The 22,581-nt window shown below is 49.9% G+C and overlaps 1 protein-coding gene across 2 annotated transcripts; it reads left to right on the forward strand.

Annotated features, from left to right (window-relative positions):
• Positions 1-300: 300 nt before the first annotated feature.
• On the forward strand, positions 301-20,119 carry igf2bp3 (insulin-like growth factor 2 mRNA binding protein 3). 2 transcript variants are annotated; one of them, XM_064349155.1, is made up of 16 exons: positions 301-661; positions 748-952; positions 1,980-2,040; positions 11,208-11,256; positions 12,284-12,335; positions 12,488-12,551; positions 13,077-13,361; positions 13,769-13,903; positions 14,236-14,358; positions 14,514-14,649; positions 15,005-15,136; positions 16,674-16,790; positions 17,272-17,346; positions 18,164-18,295; positions 18,705-18,818; positions 18,937-20,119. In XM_064349155.1, exons 2-16 carry the CDS (start codon positions 778-780, stop codon positions 19,024-19,026), a joined length of 1,740 nt encoding a protein of 579 aa, XP_064205225.1. In that variant the 5' UTR covers positions 301-661; positions 748-777; the 3' UTR covers positions 19,027-20,119. The 2 variants fall into 2 exon arrangements, with proteins under 2 accessions (XP_064205225.1, XP_064205226.1); XM_064349156.1 differs by having other exon boundaries at positions 752-952.
• The last annotated feature ends 2,462 nt before the right edge of the window (positions 20,120-22,581 follow it).

Here is a 22,581-nt window from a genome sequence, read left to right on the forward strand (position 1 = left end):
CCCCTTCCCCCCGCGCTTCCTCCGCCCTCCGCCGAGGCACTTGCACGAAACCCCGCAGTATCCTTTTCCAGCGCGAGCGTGCGTGCTGTGGCGTTTTACTATTTCAACTGGGCAGCCAATGAGAAGCAAGATACTCAAAGAAAGGCACTATAATGGAGAAGGGGGTCGTGCTAACTATAATATGATTCAGGGTAGCGATAGTGCGACCGCACACACGAAATCCCCTAATGTACGTAGGTTCCCCCCCCTGCTAATCCTCCCCCCTCCCTCTCCAGCGGCCCCCACCCCGGTTTCCCGTACCATTTTCCCCAATCCAACACTTAATTGAGGAACCGGGATTCCTCACGTGCGAAGTTGATTTGTAGTTTGAACACGTGGCTCATTCAAAAAAGCCGGAATATTCAAGAGATTTTTTCTTCTCGGTTTTATTTAGAGGCGGCGCCAGTATTAACGTGTGTGTGACAGTTTCGGTCTTTCTGCCAAAGGGGTTCGGGGAAGACAAAAAGTAGTTTTCGCCTCCTTCTGCCCGACCCACCATCGTAAGGAAAGGCGGAATACATAATTACAAATTTATTTATTTTTTTGCGCGATAGACGGGGAGAAGGACCGCGATACCTCGATAGGCTTTTCCCACTAAATACATCGATAGCAGCCTAAATAGGTAGCACACTCGCACCCTGTTTCGTGATAGCGCATTTCACCCACAAGACTACATCTGTGAAGATAAATCAGCTTTTTTTTCGTCAGGAAGGTTGGCATTTTCCCGTGCTTAACGCCATGAATAAGCTGTACATCGGCAACTTGAGTGAAGAAGCGAGCCCGGTGGAGTTGGAAAGTATCTTCGAGGAGTGGAAGATTCCTGTCAGCGGTCCGTTTCTGGTTAAAACGGGTTATGCGTTTGTGGATTGCCCCGACGAGAAAATCGCAATGAAGGCCATAGACATTCTTTCAGGTAAGAGAGAGCCCACGCGCGGCGAATGTGTTTCCCTTTATACAGTAATCTAGTTTAGACCGCGATTGCGTTTTGTTCGTGTCCATTAACGCAACGCCACAGTTTAAACGGGTGGATGTGGAACAGTAATGTATAGGGGTGGGGTGTATGTAAAAGGGTTTTTTTCCCACCCTCTCAATGATTCCCTTTGAGGTTTGGTGCTCGTTTGGGGTCCGACACTGTGGGCGTAGCCTACTGTCACCACTTTTTAAAATTTCATTTTTACAAATTAAATTTTTAAAATTTGCACCGGGTCCGAATCTATCGATACAACGGAGTGGCTCGCGCCCATGTTGGTGGGGGGTGCGCCTGTTCCACTGCAACTCCATAGCGCGCGGGGCTGCGGCCGGGCCCGGGGCGTCGGGGTCACCCCAAGCCTGGCTCGATGTTGCTTTACGATTGTAACAGCGGCCAGCTGTATGCACGGGTTACTTTTCTGGTGTTCGGGGTGTACGCTTTACACACGCATTAAAGCACAGAACAGAATTAACACAAAGATTCACAGGGGGGGAAAGTTTATGTAATTTAGTGAGCAGCCATCGTGTTCTCTTCATTGCTTATTGTAGTGCTTGGTTAACTGCACTTCCAGGCGGTTTAACAATGTCTTTGTGAAATGAAATGCTCGCTGCCTTATTTAACTGTTAAAAGGGAAGACCTGAATTGTTAGTCATTGCTACTGCGTGACAACGTGTAGCAGAAGGCATTAAATGGAGTACACATTGAAAATGCCATCTAAGGTTAGCTGTGTGGAGTGGGCCGTGGTTGACGACCATATCCTCGTAGTTAAGTTGTGCTTTTTCTCTTCTAGGCTTCTCTTGCCCTCTTGAAGCGTGATTGGGCTTCTATCCTAAATGTGTTTACAAAAGTTGTTTCGCAACACCGAATAAAGTGTATTTTTACACTTCTGAAGCGCGAGTTTCTGTGATTGTTGGCTAGATTCTCTCGCCCATACACGAATTAAAATTAACTTCTTTTAACATCTCTCCAGGTAAGGTAGAACTTCACGGAAAGCTTCTAGAAGTGGAACATTCAGTCCCAAAAAGACAAAGGTAAATTTCTATTATCCAATTAAATGTCTTGTTTAATTTTACTTCAGTTAACTGTGACCTCTCGCCTGTACACAAGTGTGTAGTTGCATTGAATGTTGGCTAAGTGCTTAAATGAACCGTGTTTCTGTAGCACGAGGTTCAACGCAGAGATGTTATTTTTGCGTGAATTATTTTGGAATCGGGAGGAAACTATCGTTGGATGTGTTTTTATGAATTTAGAAAAAAAATGTGAATAGGTGCAAGCAGTATTATTATTATTTTTTAAAATAATTTACGTCAAGCCCAACGAAATGTGGAAGGATCTGAGTGTTTAACTAGCTTCCTGGTCATTAATATTTATACATTAATTTTGAAGTCGCCCAAAAGTAGAAATGGTAGCCTTAAAAAAAAAAAAAATTTAAAGAGAGAATTGTTGAACATGCCAACTGGACACGTTCGGTTTGTGTATAAATGGAGCACAATGTATTCTTTTAAATGCCTGTGGATACTTTTTTTTCCCCCTTAAAAAAAATGGTGTCACACTTTTTGAGGGGGAGGGGAGGGTTACACATTCCCCCTTCCCCCTTTTCTCTTCACTTTCGGGTGCAGCGCTTTAGGACTCCTAAAAAATGTGAGTTTGGCTGGCTGGCAGGACTGCGGCCTAGTCTGGCTTGCCCTGTTTGTTGGGGCCTGTAGATCGACGTGTAACGTTCCGGCTTGGAGAAGCTGCTGTCGCTGTTTTAAATTACGTCTTTGCACAAAATTGGTTGACACATTTTACACGACAACCTCCATAAGTGTTCATTGCCGGAAACCTTACAGATTTATACCTTCGTGACTGGCCGGAATTATTCTTCGTATCTGGGTATATGTAACTGTAGGAGGATTTAGTGCGTTAACTTGGTGCATAAGTTAAGTGTTGATAATGTTCGAAAGTGCAGTGAATGGTGTGTCTATGAATATAAAATTCTGATTACATTTAGTAAAATCGTGCGTTTAAATATTGTAAGGGCCGTAGGTCAGCTCTAGAATACTTAACAAACTACGTTCTTATTTTACACAATTCAATGGGACTTTTTTGCGTAATGAAACTGAAAGATTTTTGTCTTTAAAACGTGGTTTGTCTGTGCGTGACCAGCGTGTTTGAAATGCCTAGAAGAATTAATTTATGCTGGACTCCGTTTACTATTACTTTTCTTTTCTTTTTTTTGGGATGCTTTTTTGCGCTGTGTTTTAAAAAAAAATAAAAAATAAAGAATGCTGAAGCAACTTATTTCTATTTTTTTCTTTTATTTTTTAGAGTGAATCTGTCGGTGTATGTACGATTTCGCGCTACCTCTCCCTTTTGTACAACAGTTGCATATGCACCCAAAATGTCTCTTCAACGCATATTGTGGAATGGGCCTGTTTTTAAACTGACTTGCTGACATTTCCAGCGAAGACCAATATGGTTAAAGCAGTGTTTTTGACAGTTCTAGCTGCTCAAAGCAGATTAGGCTGGTAGAGTAAACTGGTGGATGAGCTGACTATTGGCTGTTTAGCTGGTTGACCAGCTAAAAGTGATAAATGCATCTTAAACCAGCTTGACCAAGTTCGGCTGGTTAAGCTGGAATTTTCAGCAGGGTGACTAAATGAATCCACCACACACACACACACGCAAAAGTAGTCTGAAGTGCAGTTTGAACATTCTGAAATGATATGTTCATTTCACATGTAGGGTTGCAAAATTAGGTGGGTGTGTGTCTTCCTGAAATTGAGGCTTTGTCTGTTCTGGGCAGGAGTTTAGGCTAAGCGCTGGCCTCTGTGAGGTCATCCCTCAAAAGGGCCAATGGGAGTGCGATAGTCCCTCGAAAGACCCAATGGGAGCGGGCCGTTGGTTCTGCAGGCTTGGAATTCCAAGCCTCAGCTGAGCCCCCAGTGACTTGGGGTGTGACCTTTGAACCCTGTGGGGAATTGGGAGGGGGGGCAGGAATGCTGTTGCTCAGATGCGGGGGGAGGGGTTTTCTTATTTTCTATGTGGAGGAGAGGCTGTAGTAAATGCTTGCGTGTGTGTGTGAGAGGGAGCGAGTGTGTGTGTGTGTGTGTGTGTGTGGGGTTGGTAATCCTTTCCTGCTGAGTGAACCTCTCGCTAGTTCCAATATTTTTAAAACCACACCTCCCCTCACATTGTGTTCTGATTGGACCCTCTCATTCCCTGCTCTGATTGGCTCCTGCCTTGTGCTGAGGGAGCCCTGGTTTTTAAAGGCTGTGATTGGTCCGCTGTGCGGTCATGTGATTTCCCTGGGAGAATCCCTGCCCCTGAGGACGTGTTCAGTGAAGGCGGTGCTCTTGAGTTTTAAGGGGTTAAAGGTCAGTGTGACTGGCGGTTCTGTCCCCACCATGTGGGCCCGTGTAGAGTGAGGGGGTCGGGGTGCAGGGAGCGGCCGTTTGGGACCGTTTTTGGGGCGACTGCCGCTGTGAGGAACACCCCCCAGTGGTCATCAGCCCTCCAGAGCTTTCAGTATGAAGAAGTGTGTGTGTGTGTGTGGTGGCAATTAAAGCCGTTATGTTGGTCCCATTGGCCGCAGTGTGTGAGCGTTCTTGGTCACGGTTCACGATATAGAGCTGCTCCCGCTTCACCCCTGAACCTCACTGGCACTGAACCAGTCACTGAAATCCACTTCAGGGTTCTCAAATGAGGGGAAAAAAAGTAAATTTTAAAGGATCTTTATGTAAATTGGCTTTTTAAATATCAGGGAAATTTAAGAGATTTCAGTGCCTGCAGACAGGACTTGCTCAGGGAACTTTTTTTTTTTCTCCTCAGGACTAATTCATTTATTGTACTTCTATTTTCTTAGTGTCAGTTTTAGTGAGTGAGTGGGTGTGGTCTGGTATGGGTCACACTCTTAGTTTAGGGCCTCTGTCTCTGTAGTGTCTGGTCAGTGAAACCTGTTGATTCACGTACAGGTTTTGTAAAAGTCTCCGTGGGAATCTCACTTCACAAAATCCTGTATTATAACAGGTTGCTTTGGTGCTGATTGGCTGAGACGGTGTTCTACAGCGATTTTGTGAAACCGATGCAAAATGAAGATCGAGTCACTGTTAATGTAATTCGTATCACTCTGTGCATGAACAGCTATTGAGACGTTACTAAATTATATTCTGTCGTTAGTTAATTGTCTATATGTTGCACCGGTCTTACAATAGTGATATAGCACTCAAGGTCGTGCTGTATTGTGAACATTGTCGCAGCTATGGGGGTTGCCAGCTCTCGGCCATTGTGCCTAACGACGCCCCTGTTGCCGTACAGCACAGCCTCTCCTGCTGCGTTGCTTCCTCAGTGTTTCTAAAATCAATTTTGGTTGTGTTTGCTCATTTAGCATATCCCATAAATATTGCTTTAGTGTGTGGGTTCATCCACAGTAGAACCCATGCAAGATGGCTTGGATGCCATTAGGTGTGTGCGTGGATTTTGGGGTGAGTAAACATTCTCATTGTGTTCATCACCCCTCATGATATTTCACTGTGATACCCCACCCTGCTCACTCTGGAGCAGGCTGTACCTCAGGCCTGTTTCTGTACCCTGGAGCAGGCTGTACCTCAGGCCTGTTTCTGTACCCTGGAGCAGGCTGTACCTCAGGCCTGTCTCTCTGTACCCTGGAGCTGGCTGTACCTCAGGCCTGTCTCTCTGTACCCTGGAGCTGGCTGTACCTCAGGCCTGTCTCTCTGTACCCTGGAGCTGGCTGTACCTCAGGCCTGTCTCTCTGTACCCTGGAGCTGGCTGTACCTCAGGCCTGTCTCTCAGTGTACCCTGAGCTGGCTGGTGCCTCAGGTGTCTTTTTGTACCCTTTGAGCTGGCTACCTCAGATGCCTGTCTCCCCTGTCACCTGGAGCAGGCTGTACCTCAGGCCTGTCTCTCTGTACCCTGGAGCGGCTGTACCTCAGGCCTGTCTCTCTGTACCCTGGAGCTGGCTGTACCACAGGCCTGTCTCTCTGTACCCTGGAGCTGGCTGTACCTCAGGCCTGACTCTGTGCCCTGGAGCAGGCTGTACCTCAGGCCTGACTCTGTACCCTGGAGCAGGCTGTACCTCAGGCCTGACTCTGTACCCTGGAGCAGGCTGTACCACAGGCCTGTCTCTCTGTACCCTGGAGCTGGCTGTACCTCAGGCCTGACTCTGTGCCCTGGAGCAGGCTGTACCTCAGGCCTGACTCTGTACCCTGGAGCAGGCTGTACCTCAGGCCTGACTCTGTACCCTGGAGCTGGCTGTACCTCAGGCCTGACTCTCTGTGCCCTGGAGCAGGCTGTACCTCAGGCCTGTCTCTCTGTGCCCTGGAGCTGGCTGTACCTCAGGCCTGTCTCTTGTCTGTTTAGGACACTAATTGCCAGTTTCACAGACACAAATTAAGTTTGGCCCTGGACTAAACTGAATTTAGTCTATGGCTAGGCTTAATCTGTGTCTGCAACATGGGCCTTGACGCTTCTAAAATGTAGCCCAGTATGTTATTTTTATTTATTCAGTGAAATCAAACTGGCAGCACTGTGGGCAGTCACTCACCGCTCTCTCAGCTGAGATGTTTATGATTTAGAGTTGACTCGTTTAAGGCTGTTATGGTTGTCCTGTTACCGTCCACTGCTTAAGCATTTCAAACATTTCAGGTGCCTTTATTGCTCCTCTGGAGCTGAAGATGAGAAGTTTTGAGATCGGTGCCATGGTAGGGCAGCGCGTGGTTATGGGGTCAGTGCCATGGTAGGGCAGCGCGTGGTTATGGGGTCAGTGCCATGGTAGGGCAGGCGTGGTTATGGGGTCAGTGCCATGGTAGGGCAGCTGTGGTTATGGGTCAGTGCCATGGTAGGGCAGTGTGGTTATGGGGTCAGTGCCATGGTAGGACAGTGCTGGTTCTGGGGTCAGTGCCATGGTAGGGCAGCGCGTGGTTATGGGGTCAGTGCCATGGTAGGGCAGCGCGTGGTTATGGGGTCAGTGCCATGGTAGGGCAGCGCGTGGTTATGGGGTCAGTGCCATGGTAGGGCAGCGCGTGGTTATGGGGTCAGTGCCATGGTAGGGCAGCGCGTGGTTATGAGGTCAGTGCCATGGTAGGGCAGCGCGTGGTTATGAGGTCAGTGCCATGGTAGGGCAGCGCGTGGTTATGAGGTCAGTGCCATGGTAGGGCAGCGCGTGGTTATGAGGTCAGTGCCATGGTAGGGCAGTGCGTGGTTATGAGGTCAGTGCCATGGTAGGGCAGCGCGTGGTTATGAGGTCAGTGCCATGGTAGGGCAGCGCGTGGTTATGAGGTCAGTGCCATGGTAGGGCAGCGCGTGGTTATGAGGTCAGTGCCATGGTAGGGCAGTGCGTGGTTATGGGGTCAGTGCCATGGTAGGGCAGCGCGTGGTTATGGGGCCAGTGCCGTGGTAGGGCAGCGCATGGTTATGGGGTCAGTGCCATGGTAGGGCAGCGTGGTTATGAGGTCAGTGCCGTGGTAGGGCAGCGCATGGTTATGAGGTCAGTGCCATGGTAGGGCAGTGTGTTGGTTATTGTTAGGTCAGTGCCATGGAGTGGTGCAGTGCGTGGTGTGTGCGTGTTGTGTTGTTACGGTCTTTCTGAATGGTTGGTCTATAGGATTGTGTGTGTGTGGAATATTGTGTTGCTGTAGGTTGAAACCTTGTGTAAACACGCATTGGACTTTGGAGTTTGGTGATGCAATAAGTCGGCCTGTAGTTGTGTAACTGTGCTGTAGCCACTGGTGCTATTGGCTATTCAGGATAAAGCCATTGATTATTCAATTAAATCTAATTGACAGAGAACTTACTGTTGCTGTAAAGAAAGCTGCTCTCATTTTTCCATGTCATTTTTCAAGTGTCTGCAGGTTTGATTTCTTATAGCCCCAATTAGACGCCGGCATCTAAAAATAGCATTCTCTTACTATTGCTTTCATTGGTCACTGATTTAAGGTACACTACGGTAACACCTAAGCCATCGTAAAGTGAAGACTCTTCGCACTTTGATGCAAAATATTTTTTAAAGTCTTTATCGGTAAAACCACTACAGATAACAAAAGAAATATCAAGCTAGTCCCCTTCCCCAAAGCAGAGCTGAAATTGACATCCCAGGTTGATGATTATGGTATTTTATAATTTACACTGCTTTCAAACATAGCTTACGGCTTCGTTTTGGCTGAAACTGCGGCTTGGCTATCCTACTGCGCGCCGAATTTCACTTTGCGTTTTTGCATAGCACGTGTGGAAGCTTAGCTCTCTTTCTAGGAGCTTTGTCTGTTTATCAGCAAATGTTTGCATAAAAGACACTGCAGTAGTGATAAAGGGCTCTGTATTATTGTTTATTGTTTATGATTTGATTTTGTATTTCTGTCATTTTCCTCCTTGTGAGCTCTCCCTCTGTTGTGATCAGGAGGTCTGCTGCTGACCAGCCTGATTTACGGCAGGTCAGAGGACTCAGCACGGCAAAGCCCAGCTCATTTAGGTGGGTTTAGTTTGTGTGAGCCATTAGCCATTATGAACATATTCTGTTCATAGGAGCTCTCCAAAAGGACAGCATGTGCCTGAAATATTGGGCTTGGTCAAAAAGAGAGAATGGGGGAATGGAGATTTTTTGTTTTGCAGGGTTCCAGAGGGCGCCACCCTCAATGGAAAACGATTGTTAGATTTATTTCTTGTTTTTCAGAATAAATGGCTCCTGTGTGTTTATGGAGTGAGACTCCCATAGGATCAGGTTTAACTCCAGTCCTGTAGGGGGCGCTGTGTCTGCAAGTTTAACTGCAGTCCTGGAGGGGGCGCTGTGTCTACAGGTTTAACTCCAGTCCTGGAGGGGGCGCTGTGTCTACAGGTTTAACTCCAGTCCTGGAGGTGGTGGATGTGTATGTGGATTCTTTAGCCAATCAATAACTTGATCACTGGAGCCCTGAATTGCACCAAACACTAGCAGACACACCCGCTAGGGCCACGGACCAGAGTGTCAAAGATTATATTCGAGAAAAAGACTCCACCCAACAACTGGTAAAAACAAATCAATTGATGTCATAATTAAACATGAATTGTTCCCGCCTCTTTTTGGTTGCTGGGTGTGTTCTGTACCACAAAATCAAAGGGCATATCATGTTTACATTCATCTTAAGACCCTGTCTGCAGTTTGATTATCTCCTTTCGTATAATGGTACTTGCATGTTTGCTGATTCCCCGGTTTTGATGACGGGTAGATTTGCGAACACGCGCTCGTCTGCATGGACAGTGGATTGTGCGTCTCACACTGGAAGCTGAACGAGTGGTGATGTTTTTGCTGCGGAACTTTCCGCTGTGCGGATGGTATGAAGGTGGCTCCTTGCTAACGTTATGGCGACGTGGACACCCCGCAGCCACAGCGCTACGGCCAGTGGGGGATTCAGGCCTGTTTGCTTGTTTGTTTTAAAAACAGGCTCTGCCTGATTCGTCTAAGATCAGCTCCCATTCTGCATGCAGGAAGTGGCAGATCTGTAAACACTTAAAAACTGGATTGCTGGACAAAATATACCAATGATTTTCTTTTATAATTGACTGAAAGGTCTGCTTATTCTTGCACTGAATAAAATTGCTGTGACTTCTTGCAGGTAATTCAGTGCGCCTAGATCTCTGCGTAGACAACATCCATTCAGTTTAAAATGGCTGAGCCTGCCTATGGATGTTTTTCTTGCATCATGCTTGTGCATCGTAGCTGAGGAACTGTTGCTGAGTGTGGAGTTTATTGCAGCTCCATGTCCTATGAGTTCTCATCTGTGTTGATATGGGAAGTTTGTGTGTGTGTGTGTGTGTGTGTGTGTGTGTGTGTGTGTGTGTGTGTGTGTGTGAGAGAGAGTCCATTTTTGGGTGTTTCTGTACATCTTATCCTTTTCCCCCATTTGGCAAAATTCTCCATTCCACCCCCCCCCCCTTCCCTCCATCTCTTCATCCTCTGCCTCCTGTAGGGGCACTCTGTGTAAAAGGGTTGCATAGCAACCCTCGCTATGGGTTGTGACACTAGGAACTCGTTTACCTTTAACGCACAGGTCAGTGGAGCTGCACATCAGATTTACATTAATCATTCAGATGTTCATTTTTGGGTTTCGGAACAGTTACACCCCCCCCCCCAGGTTTTAGAATGCCCCCCCTCTTTACCCCAGAATTTTAAAGGGCCAGCTGTGCTGATGTACACAGTCAGTAGTTCTCGATGAACCCCTGCACACATTAAGGTCTGTGGATATTCGTGAGTAACAAGGGCGCTATATTTATAAAGTGACGTTAGTCGAGTTTTTCAGACGTAAATTTCCGCGTATTAAGCAGTGCAGCGTGGGTCATTGAGTCCATTGCGTCAGGGTCAGCTGCAGCGGATATCTAGAAAACTCGTCAAATCTCCGCGAAACTGCCTGGATGGATAGATGGCGTGCTGGGTGGGTGGAGCTGTACTTTAGCGGTTTTTCATTTTCGGGCGTGGTTCAGTGTGCCCCTCCGCTGGGTCTCCTCTCCCCCGGGGGCTTCGGCTGGGCCCCGCCTCTCTGTGGGCGGGGTTTGCTGGAGCTGTTTTTCCATTGGTCCCCCACACCCCCACGCGTGTGTGTCCCGTTTTCTGAGTGCTTGGGCGCATTGAGCTGTTGCACTGGGAAACATTTTTTTCACCACCGTTGCCGTGGCGTTAAATCTAACGACGAATTTGCACCGTGGGGTCCGCTTCGTTTCGGCTCCCGAGCTCGGGGATCAGAGTGACCCAGCGACCCAGCGGCCTGGCTGCTGTAACCCAGCGGATGCCTCAGGGTCCGCTCCACTCCGGGTGCCGATCAGGCACGGGTCTGTGTTACCGACGGCAGCCTGGGTGTGTTGAGTATCTTTGAGCACGTGTGTGTCTGTAGGGTTAGCTGCGTGTCTGTAGGGTTAGCTGCGTGTCTGTAGGGTTAGCTGCGTTACCACCGATGTGCCCGGATTCTTTTCGGGGTGCTGGGGAATCATTAAATTGACTCTCTAATTCTCTGGAAGTGCCTCTGATTCATTTGCTTGTTCGTTTGGGAGACGTCTGTGAGGAAACCGTTTGGCTCGGGGGCTCTCTGTACCAAACGTTTTTTCTTTTTTCTTTTAGGTTTGAGTTTACCTGCTCTTCTTTTGTCTGCCTCCAGGGTTCTGGTTCTGCAGGAGCGTTGTCATGGCGCTGGGTTCTGGTTCTGCCGGACCCTTAACTCTGCCTCTCTGTTCACAGGAGCTGCAAGCTGCAGATCCGGAACATTCCGCCACACATGCAGTGGGAGGTGAGTCCGGGCCGGGTCCCACCCGTTTGAGGTCCCACCCGTTTGAGGTCCCGCCCCTTTGGGTCCTGCCCGTTTGAGGTCCCACCTGTTAGGGGTCCCGCCTGTTTGGGTACCCGAGGCTGAGCAACCTGCTGCAGGCATTGGCTCCAAATGTGTCCCCGCTCACCTGACCACCCAGCCTCACCTGAGAATGGAACCTCAGTTCCCAAACCATCAAATCTGCCTTTATATAAGCTTACATGATCATATAGGCGGCTACAGTGTGTGTGTGCGCCTGTGTGTCTGTGTGTGTGTGTGTGTGCACATGTATGCTTGCCTGTGTGTGTGTGTGTGTGCGTGCACATACAACTATGTGCATTTATCTGCTGCTGATAAGTCCTTTCCTTTGATCTCTGGAGGGTACAAGGACTCTCTCGCTCACGGACCTTGTCCTTTATCTAGCCGATAAACACTCTGGGACAGGGCGGGGTACTTAGCCTGACAAGCCCCTCCCACTGCTCTCTGACAAGCCCCTCCCACTGCTCTCTGACAAGCCCCTCCCACTGCTCTCTGACAAGCCCCTCCCACTGCTCTCTGACTAGCCCCTCCCACTGCTCTCTGACTAGCCCCTCCCACTGTCCCCTCTTACTGTACCACACCTGCCCTTGCTCCTGATTCCATCCAAATGCGTGTGGGATGTTTGGGTGGTGGACTTCCTCCCTTTAGGGCGGGTCCAGCTGTGGGGTTCTGAGTGTGCAGAAAGGCCACGCCCCCCTCAGACGTGGAGCTCTTCCTGTGCTCGCCCTGTCCTGACTGGCTCTGCCAGCAGCTGAACCAGTTCCAACGTTCTCTCCGGAGCAGCCATGGTTAGCAGCGAGCTGCAGCTTCTACTCCTAGCTGCTTGGTTGGCTAGAAGCTGCAGACACAGCCTAAACCTCTGCTGCTTTGCTTTACCGTGCGTGCGTGTGCGCATGCGTGCGTGGAACCTGTCCTGGGACAGGGTTCGAGGCATTTCGGGACTGGTTGTGACGCGGTCTTGTCTCCGCAGGTATTGGACGGCTTGTTGGCTCAGTACGGGTCAGTGGAGAGCTGTGAGCAAGGTAAGCCCCTAACGGCCCAGACCACTCGCTCCAGTCCAGGGGTATGGGTTTAAACTGGGGCTAGTCTGTGTGTGTGTGTGTGTGTGTGTGTGTGTGATTAAACAGAGGTTAGTCTGTGGGTGTGGTTTTTATTTTAATTTTTTATCTTTCAGTGAACACGGAGACAGAGACTGCCGTGGTAAACGTGAAATATGGTGCTAAGGACCAAGCCCGACAGTGAGTAACGCACACGCACTGGCACACGCGTGTGCGCGCACACGTAAAGAGTGAGCAGCGCTCGCCTGAGGCCTCCCACTCGCCCAAAGGCTCCATAGGCAAACATGATCTGTTTTGGTTGCTTTGTGCGTACCGGTCAAATTGGTGGCTAATTTAACGAGCGCATTTCCATTCCGATGAGGTCATCAGGTTCTGAATGAACCCGGCTCGCCTGGGAATCGGCCCTCAGTTACAGGCTGATATAACCTGGCTCTCTGCTGCCCTCTACTGGTCGGTGTCAGTTGGTGATCCCAGCAGGCGGTGGAATAAGTCAGTTTCGTTAGCCTCTGTATCGGATTGTTGAACATTTCGGTAAAGCTGTGGTCTCTAGGCCACTAAAACAGACTTTCACTTCACTGAAGCCCCTCCATTTGCTGTAGTTTACCGTCTCCACAGCAGATTAAAATGGGGGGGGTAACGGCGTGTCATGTGACGCCCCCGTTCGGCGGGCGTGCTGACGTCGCGCGCTCTGACTCTGGTCTCCAGGGCGCTGGAGAAGCTGAACGGGTTCCTGATGGAGAGCTACGCGCTGAAGGTCAGCTACATCCCCGACGAGACCGTCGCCCAGGAGGCCCCGCCGTTACCGGGGCGACGGGGCTTCGCGCCCAGGGGGCCCCCCCGGCAGGGCTCCCCGGGGGCGGGGCCGGGGGCGAGGCCCAAGCTGCAGTCGGACGTGCCCCTGCGTATGCTGGTGCCCACGCAGTTTGTGGGCGCCATCATTGGCAAGGAGGGCGCCACCATCCGCAACATCACCAAGCAGACGCAGTCAAAGTATGTCACCGATATATATATATATATATATATATATATATATATATATATATATATATATATATATATACGCATACGCACACACACACACGCACGCGCACAGACACCATACTCACACGCACCATAAACACACACAGACACGCACTAAATTCACACATGCATTCTGGTTCTCATACTTGAAGCTTTTATTGAAATGGGTGACTATAAGTGGAACAGGTGTATATTTTGAGCCCTTTATTAAATTCCTGCTCTCTCTGACTGCCTGAGAATTTCATTCTGCCTTTGGATAGCTGCTGGTCTTAGTAGCGGGGTAGCTTTGGGTTAGCAGCTAGTTTTACTGGCAGGTTAGCATCAGGTTAGCAGAGGTCGATAGCTGTGTCGGTAGCTGTGCTCTGGGTCCTGTGCAGGATCGATATCCACCGGAAGGAGAACGCGGGCGCGGCAGAGAAGCCCATCACGGTGCACTCCACGCCCGAGGGCTGCTCGGCCGCCTGCCGCACCATCCTGGAGATCATGCAGAAGGAGGCGCTCGACACCAAGTTGTGAGTGCAGCCGCTCCCGGAGCATCATGGGAGATATCCCGCTTGCACTGGATGTTTTAGTGAACTGTCTTTAACCCCAGCCCTGGTCACCCCACATTTTCGGGGATTAGTAGGATGGGTTGAGTGGCTGGGGTTGGTACATGTTTGGGGGTTGGTTAGGGTGGGTTGAGTGGCTGGGGTTGGTACATGTTTGGGGATTAGTAGGTGGGTTGAGTGGCTGGGTTAGATAGGGATGGGTTGAGTGGCTGGGGTTGGTACATGTTTGGGGGTTGGTTAGGGTGGGTTGAGTGGCTGGGGTTGATAGGTCAGTCTCATCTGTGCTCCTCTCTCAGCACTGAAGAAATCCCCCTGAAGATCCTGGCGCACAACAACTTTGTCGGTCGTCTGATTGGCAAGGAAGGAAGAAACCTGAAGAAGATTGAGCAGGACACCGAGACCAAGATCACCATCTCTCCGTGAGTGTGTGTGAGCGCTTGTGCGTGCGTGCATGTTTGTGTGTGCGTTCTCGCGTGTTTGTGTAATGGTGAGTGTGATTGTATATATGTATGAAGGTGATTGTGTAATGGTATGTAATTGTGTGTGTGTGATGTCTGTGCCGCGCCTCGTCTAGCCTGCAGGACCTGACCCTGTATAATCCGGAGAGGACCATCACAGTGAAGGGCTCGATCGAGGCGTGCGGCCGCGCCGAAGAGGAGGTGATGAAGAAGATCCGCGAGTCCTACGAGAACGACGTGGCCGCCATGAACGTGCGTTACACCCGCTTATCCATCGCTCGCGCGTTTACGGATTAAGTGATCGATCGAATGATTGTGTATAACGGTATTGAGATTGTTGTCGGTGTGTGTTTGTAGTGTGTTTGGGGAGCGTGTGGTTGGAGCAGAAAGCGCAGCTCTAATAAGATCCTGTGATTGTTAGCGGGTGTAATCGTTAGCATGCGGATGGCAGTGCAGTGTAATGGTCTCGTAACGTAAAGGTTCAGATCCCAGGGAGGACACCACTGTTGTACCGTAGAGCAGGGTGCTTAACCTGCTGCACTGCTCCAGTATGTGTCCAGCTGTATAAATGGATGCAGTGTTGATGTGACCCTTCTCTTCCCCGCAGCTGCAGTCGAACCTCATCCCCGGGCTCAACCTGAACGCTCTGGGGCTCTTTCCCTCTTCAGCGCCCAACATGCCCCCCTCCATGATGGGCGGGCCCCCTCCTGGAGCGCAGGCCTCGTACCCCTCCTTTGGGGTGAGTGTTGACACCCCCACCCCACTATGCCGGGTGCTGGTGAGAGGTGTGTCTGTGTCTGTCCGTCATGTTGACCTCCCACCTGCAGGGGGCGCTGTGTAAGGTGACTTGGTCTGTGTCTTTGTGTGTGTCCGTGTGTGTCCGTCATGTTGACCTCCAACCTGCAGGGGTCCCTGTGGAAGGTGACCTGGTCTGTGTCTTTGCTTCTCTTCCCTCGTAGACTTGCCTGTTTGGGGCCGATGCGCCATTTTGGGCATCGGTGGTGTCAGCGGGCAGCCAGCCTGGTGCTGTAAGTCACCCTTCCCATGGAGCTTTGCACGGCTTCTCCTGGCGGCTGGCTGCAGGGAGTGCTGGGGACGGCTGAGCAGGTCCCCCCCCCCCAGCGCTTACATGGCCCCTGGCGGCTCATAGGGGGTTTGGCCTGTAGGCGGCAGAGTCCTCCTGTCTGCTTCACTGCCTGCTTTCAGAACCGGGATCTGACCCGTTTGGTAGGGTCGCTAGCAGCCAACGTTTAATTTCCCACAGTGCACTGCTTCTTAAAGCAACACGCTGCTCTCAGCCTGATCACTAATGCTGTTTAATGCAACACTGGGGTTAAATGACATTTTCAAGATTCCCAGTTTTTTTCCCCCTGAGAAGATCAACCCTTCTGCGATGCGCTGCCCCGTTACCTCTCCCCAGCCCAGTCTGTGGTGCCCCCTGCTGGCTGCAGAGGGGATGTTCAGGAGCAGCTCTCTAAGCAGAGCCCCCTTTGTGTGGAATTTTCTGGAATCCCGCTGTGTACCTGTGCCTCCCGTTAGGTAAACTGGGTGTGTTTAAGCTGGGCGATTACCTGCGTGAGGGGAGACCACACCTGTGTCTGCATGGTGTACCTGGTGCTACTGTTCCGCCCGGAGCGGCAGGTGCTGCTGCTCACCTGTGTGATGCTCTGCTGGGGGTGATGGGGCAGGAGCCCCCCCCCCACGCGGCCCCAGGAGGCCCCACACCGGCCCGTGGAGAGACTCCACCGCATGTGGGCCAGTTAATGTACTGAAATAACGTTTACATGGGCATGTGCGTGTGCACGCTTATGCGTGAGCATGTGAGCGCACCTGGAAAGACTGCAGGAGGTTCTCAAGTGAAGATGCCTCTTGTCTGGGGTTTGATTTCAGTGGTGGACTTCCATCCAGTTTCACAGCTAGTGACTAATTCTGCTGACCTCACAGCTATTCACATTCTCATGAGCAAATGTAGCAATTTTACTGTGAGCAAGAATCACAAAACGCAAACCCTTCTGAAGGTGTATGTGTGTGTGTATATATATATGGTGTGTGTGGTGTGTGTATTTTGCGTGTGTGTGTGCATGGTGTGTGTGTGTGCCTTCGTGTGAGCGGTGTGTGCATGGTGTGTGTGTGTGTGTGTGCATGGTGTGTGTGTGTATATACATGGTGTGTGTGTGTGTGTGTGTGTTTGTATATATGGTGTGTGTGTGTGTGTGTATTGTACATGTGTATATATGGTGTGTGTATTGTGTCTGACTGCCCCCCCCCCCCCACAGCCGCCGGAGTCGGAGACGGTGCATCTCTTCGTTCCGGCCCTGGCGGTCGGCGCCATCATCGGCAAACAGGGCCAGCACATCAAGCAGCTGTCCCGCTTCGCCGGGGCCTCAATCAAGGTCGGGACCACTCGTCAACGTACCTCACCTGTCCCCACGCCCGTACCTCACCTGTGTCCTCCTGTGAAAATCACTGTCGTTTGCACGTGTTGCGTTAGGTGGTTGCTGCTGGAAGTGTCACAAAGTACTCACAGAGTCAGTGTGTGACCCAGGGGCGGGCCCTCCAGGGCTGGTGTGTGTACGCAGGTGTTTGTGTCCAGCAATAACCCTGCCTGAAAGAGCTGATTGCCTGTATACACAAACACTGGCTCACTCGTAGATTACATCTCAGTAAAACATTTCAAATGGGGACACAAGACCAGTCTTTAGCTGTCATTCATGTGCTTATCAGGAAATGTAGCTAAAATGTCAGATGGTGTAAATGTTAGGGAATAATTCAGTAACTAGGGCCAGAAGTTGGCATGAAAACACAAAACAGACCCGGCCCTCGTTGCCCACCCTTTGGGTGCCTGGCTAAATGCAGACCTGTGATTGGTTCCAGATTGCCCCAGCTGAAGGGCCCGACGCCAAGCAGAGGATGGTGATAATCGCGGGGCCCCCGGAGGCTCAATTCAAGGTAGGACCCGCGGGTTCGATGCCCACCGCCCGCTGCCCACCGTGTCATCCCACTTTCATTTACCGCTGCGGCCTGGGTGTGGCTGCTGAACATTCATCAACCCATCGCAAATAACACGATCGGTGTTCTGGACTGTTCGCTGAATCGTTCATCACCCTTCTTCTCTTGGGTCTCTTAAATCATCATGTTGTAAGGGGTGTTTTTATGGCTGATTGGCTGTAGTGATGGTGTAGTCCAGGGCTGACCAACTCTGTTCCTGGCTCAGCATCTGGTTAAGTTAGAGAATTTGTGAGGTAATGCTTGAGTTGAGCATCTGGTTACTACAGAGAATCTCTAGAGAACTCTCTTCCTGGCGATCTACCATCCTGTTGGCTTACATTTCATCCCTATTCTGGCACTCATGATTCTACTAAATAACTGCTGAACGAGAGTTCTCTAGCTGTTGAATGAGGTGTGCTTTCTTAGGGTTGGCGTGAAAACATACAGGACAGTAGATCTCCAGGAACAGGGTTGGGCAGTCCTGCTTCACTGCAGTCCTGCACACCTCATTCTCCAGTCCTGCTGTAGAATGAGGTGTGCTTTGCTAGGATTTGAGTGAAAACCTTCAGGATGGTATATCTCCAGGAACAGGTTTGGGCAGCACTGGCATAGAATTTAACATGGTGTTTGTTTTGCGAACATTGGGCTGGTCTTACTGCTGTCTGCCAGGGTCCAGTTCTGACAGTACTGCTCAAACACCTGTTTTCTAAAGCAGCCCCTCGGCCACGGCCCACCGTTCTTCTTTTGAGGGTGCTTAATGTCCCCCCTCCCCCCACAGGCTCAGGGCAGGATATTTGGGAAGTTGAAAGAGGAAAACTTCTTCGGGCCCAAGGAGGAAGTGAAACTGGAAGCGCACATCAAAGTTCCGTCCTACGCCGCCGGCCGTGTCATCGGAAAGGGCGGGAAAACGGTAAGGTGGAGTCACCGGCGGTTCTCCCTCCTCTCAGCAGGCGTGGCCCGTTTCCCTCGTCTGGTGTCACCGAAGACCAATTTGATCGACGTTAACATTGACTGACTGACCGTGTTGGTAACCAAATGAGGAGGATGGGTTCCCCCCTTGAGCCTGGTTCCTTCCGAGGTCTCATCCCATCTGCCACAGGCTTGCTCCTGCGGGGCTTTAGGCCAGGGCTGTCTGAAGCGTACTGTGACAGTTGCTGTGAAATGTGCTATAAATTAAATTTGATTTGATTGACTGAAGAAGTGTTGCTGTGACATGGGGTCCCCCCTCACCGATTCAGAAGCTGATTCTAGATCAGCGCTTCTGGCCTGAGGCCCTTTGGAAGCGCCTGAGTGATCCTGGATCCCCCCCCCCCACACAGGTGAACGAGCTGCAGAACCTCACCAGCGCTGAGGTGGTGGTGCCCAGGGACCAGACGCCCGACGAGAACGACCAAGTCGTCGTGAAAATTACCGGACACTTCTATGCAAGTCAGGTAAGTGTGTGTGTGTGTGTGTGTGTGTGTGTGTAACCGTAGCTGTAGTGTGTGAGTGTGAGTGTCTGTAACCCTGGTTGTAGTGTGTGCTGTAATGTGCATGTGTGTGTATCCCCAGCTGGCCCAGCGGAAGGTCCAGGAGATCCTGTCTCAGGTGAAGCGGCAGCAGAAGGCTCCCGGGGCCCAGCCGGTGCTCAGGCGCAAGTAGAGGAGGCTGATTTCGGTGCCCCCCCCCAGCCCCCTCCTCCCCACCCCCGCTGCCCCAGCGCAGAGATGTGCTCCAGGTCGGGACAGAGCGCATCACCCGCACCAACTCCAGGGCAGGTCACACTCGGTTTCGTCATTGCAACGTCTCCATGGAAACCGACATCCTCTCGCATCTCTGCTGAGATGGGATTTTTTTTTTTTTTTCTTCCCTCTTTTTCTTCAAAAAAAAAAAAAAAAACACTCAGTTTTGGAACGGAATGAATACCCCTCTTCACTTCCTGGTGTGGAACACAGGAACACACTCAACACTGCGCGCCTGAACACTTCATTTGCCTTCTGTTCCCTCCGAGTGCAGTATTGTGTGTGTTTTAATGATGCTCCCGCGATTGCTAAAAGTGAAGTGATAGAGGGGTGTTTCCCTCCTCGCGTCTCAGTGGGGGGGGGCGGGGCGGGGCAGGGTAGGGGGGGCGGGGCGTGGGACAGGGACATGGGGGAGGGGGGAGGGGGCGATTGTTTATTGGGAGTTGGGGGAAGGGAAACTCTTGTCCCAGTATTGATAGTGGCATTTTATAAATTCGGATGCGTTTTATAGAGTAAAACACTGCCAGAGCTATGAAGGACGTGTTAAATGCTGTTGGCCTGACAACGGAGTTAATATGCATTTTTTACCAAACTACCTCAAGCTTTAGTACCTCAGAGAAGAAAATGATATATGAAAAAAATGTTCCTTTCTTTTTATTTTGCTTTGTGGTATTTTGTATACTTTATAAAGCTGATAGTTCTTGAACATTTTATTTTTTTAAGAAAATTTAAAAAATTTTGCTCAGCTGCCAACAGAGTGACTTCAACTCTTTATTTTACAAACGGTATATGTACATGTGTATAGTGAGCGTGTGTATATAAGAGTATATGTGTACATATAAGAGTATTAACTGAGACTTGAAGAGTTGTTGCGCCCTCTGCTGGTGGCTGATGGGAGTGTTAAATAGCCTCAGTTTTCCTGAGGTTCTCAGCGCCATCTTCTGGACAGGACATGTACAGCAATTTAGTAATGCCGAATAATGCCAACATTACATACTGCAGCAATGAAGTTTTTGTTTTTTTTGGAGGGTGGGGGGGATTGGGGTGGGGTCGAGTGGGAGGGTTGGGTTAAGGGCAGTGTGGATTCAAAAGAGTGTTTGGGGGGGGTGGGGGGGCGAACCATTTGATTGAATACTAGATGTCAGCTATAATGGGATAAGTTTACAAAATCCGGCCGTCTTACTGCGGCGCTGAGTCGAGCGCGTTTTCGCTGAAAAAAGCAAACGTGGGGGGTGGGGACGGGACGGGGCGGGGCGGGGTGGGGGTGGAGGTGGGGGTGATCAGTTAATAATGAACCTTTTCAGAGAAAATGGAAGCAAAATTGGAGTTATAATAAGCCTTGGTTTTTTTTTTTTTTGTTTTGTTTGTGCAGAATGTAAATATGGTTTTTTGATTGTGGTAAAGATCTGTCTACCTCAGATTTTGGGGGCACGGCAGAACACCCTCCCCCCTCCTTCACAACACCAGGCTTCACCCCCCTACCCCCAAGCCCCCTCCCCAGAAAGGCTTCTATGTGGGGGGAAGGCAAGCCTGCTCTGGAGAGTGTGGCTTCACCCATGTGCTCACTGTTAATGATCTACCTCTTACAACACATTAAAATCAGAGGCATATCTCTACTTTAGCTTTAGTTATTTCCCCCAGAATTAACCACAATGTACAGATTAGGGTCTAAAAGGAATGATTCTGAAAGTTTTTTTTCCCCCATACTAATTTCAAAGCAAAAAAAAAAAAAAAAAAGATGGTGTAGCTTTTTTTGATTTGGTGTTTTCTGGCTTCACTATATTGGAGTTTCATGAGTTTCATCCGTTTGGGAAAGAAAAGGTCAATCCATGTTGATTATTGATTAAATTTTTTTTTTCCTCATTCTGTAAATTGGAGCAGTCAAAAGGCCAGCCTTGGTTTAGTCTCTCTCTCTTTGTGTCTCTTTTCTGGTTTTGTATTTTGTTCTTGCATTTCATGGCTGTGGTAAATCATGTTAATTAAAATGACTGAATTTTGGGAGAGGCGCAGTCCTGCCTCTCCCCCTGTGACCCTGACACAGCTCCACTGTCAAATGCCTCTGAATAAAAGACAAAATGGCTCCTCACATCGCCTCTGTCTTCACTCTCAACCATGTCTCCCACAAGCCTCAAAACCGACCAGGTTCACACTGGACTACATTACCCAAGAGCCTCAAATGACCTAGTTCACACTGGACTACATTACCCAAGAGCCTCAAATGACCTAGTTCACACTGGACTACATTACCCAACAGCCTGATAACTAAATTCACACTGAAACACTGTTCCACTTTAATCTTTATTAAAAATAATCTCCCAGTGCCAATTAGAAAGTTCCATTAACACTAAGTGAAGCGTTGCTAGTTAGTCTAGCAGATTAGTCTGTAAATCCCGAGCTTTCACAGCAGGTAAACGTGTGTATTCAAACATTTACAACAGGCGCACAGAACATAAACTCAAACTTCCTTTGGATGGTCCGGCAGCATCTTTAGTGGTTTTACACACAAGCGGGGACCAGAAGGGATGTCCTGTTACCGTTTTTAATTCTGATCACCCCTCGCCCCCCCCCAAAAAAAGAATTCCTCCCACACACCGAAAAGCAAATAAACAAAAGCAGAAGAAGATTCTAAATCATTTTGGATAAAATGCCATTTCTTTAGCATTTCTCTAGACCTTGTTCCAGCCTTGTCAATCATTCTGCATACGCTTAGCAAGCTTGGCACAGATTAACATATCTTACCTTTAGCACAACACAAAGCCCCTGTTTCTCTATGCATTAATATCCCTCAGCCATGCTAATCTACACACGCTACCTCCGCAGGGTTAGCCTCCCTGTGCGTGTAGCGTCACAGTGCTGCAGTTTAAGCAGGGGGTGGAGCTGAATCTGTTTGGGTGGGTGTGGTTAAAGTGGGATTGGAGCTGAAGGTGTTTGGGTGGGTGTGGTTAAGGTGGGATTGGAGCTGAAGCTGTTTGGGTGGGGTGTGGGGGTGGAGCTGAAGGTGTTTGGATGGGGTGGGGTTGGAGCTGAATCTGTTTGGGTGGGTGTGGCTGGGGTGGGATTGGGTTTGAAGCTGGTTGGGTGGGTGTGGTTGGGCTGGGATTGGAGCTGAAGGTGTTTGGGTGGGTATAGCTGGGGTGGGTGTGGTTTGGGTGGGATTGGAGCTGAAGCTGTTTGGATGGGGTGGGATTGGAGCTGAAGGTGTTTGGGTGGGGTGTGGTTGGGATGGGATTGGAGCTGAAGGTGTTTGGGGGGTGTGGTTGGGATGGGATTGCAGCTGAAGGTGTTTGGGTGGGTATAGCTGGGGTGGGTGTGGTTGGGGTGGGATTGGAGCTGAAGGTGTTTGGGTGGGTATAGCTGGGGTGGGTGTGGTTGGGTGGGATTGAGCTGAAGGTTTCTGGGTGGAGTGTGGTTGGGATGGGATTGGAGCTGGAGTGTTTGGGTGGGTATAGCTGGGGTGGGTGTGGTTGGGATGGGA

Source organism: Anguilla rostrata, chromosome 8 (genome assembly GCF_018555375.3).
Source record: "Anguilla rostrata isolate EN2019 chromosome 8, ASM1855537v3, whole genome shotgun sequence".
Taxonomy (NCBI): Eukaryota; Metazoa; Chordata; class Actinopteri; order Anguilliformes; family Anguillidae; genus Anguilla; species Anguilla rostrata.

Excerpts from the sequence above, each read along its gene's own strand:
- igf2bp3 (XM_064349155.1), top strand. The coding sequence starts at position 778 with ATGAATAAGCTGTACATCGGCAACTTGAGTGAAGAAGCGAGCCCGGTG. Across the intron at positions 953-1,979 it reads GGCCATAGACATTCTTTCAG|GTAAGGTAGAACTTCACGGA; the intron begins GTAAGAGAGAGC and ends ACATCTCTCCAG. Across the intron at positions 18,819-18,936 it reads GACACTTCTATGCAAGTCAG|CTGGCCCAGCGGAAGGTCCA; the intron begins GTAAGTGTGTGT and ends GTGTATCCCCAG.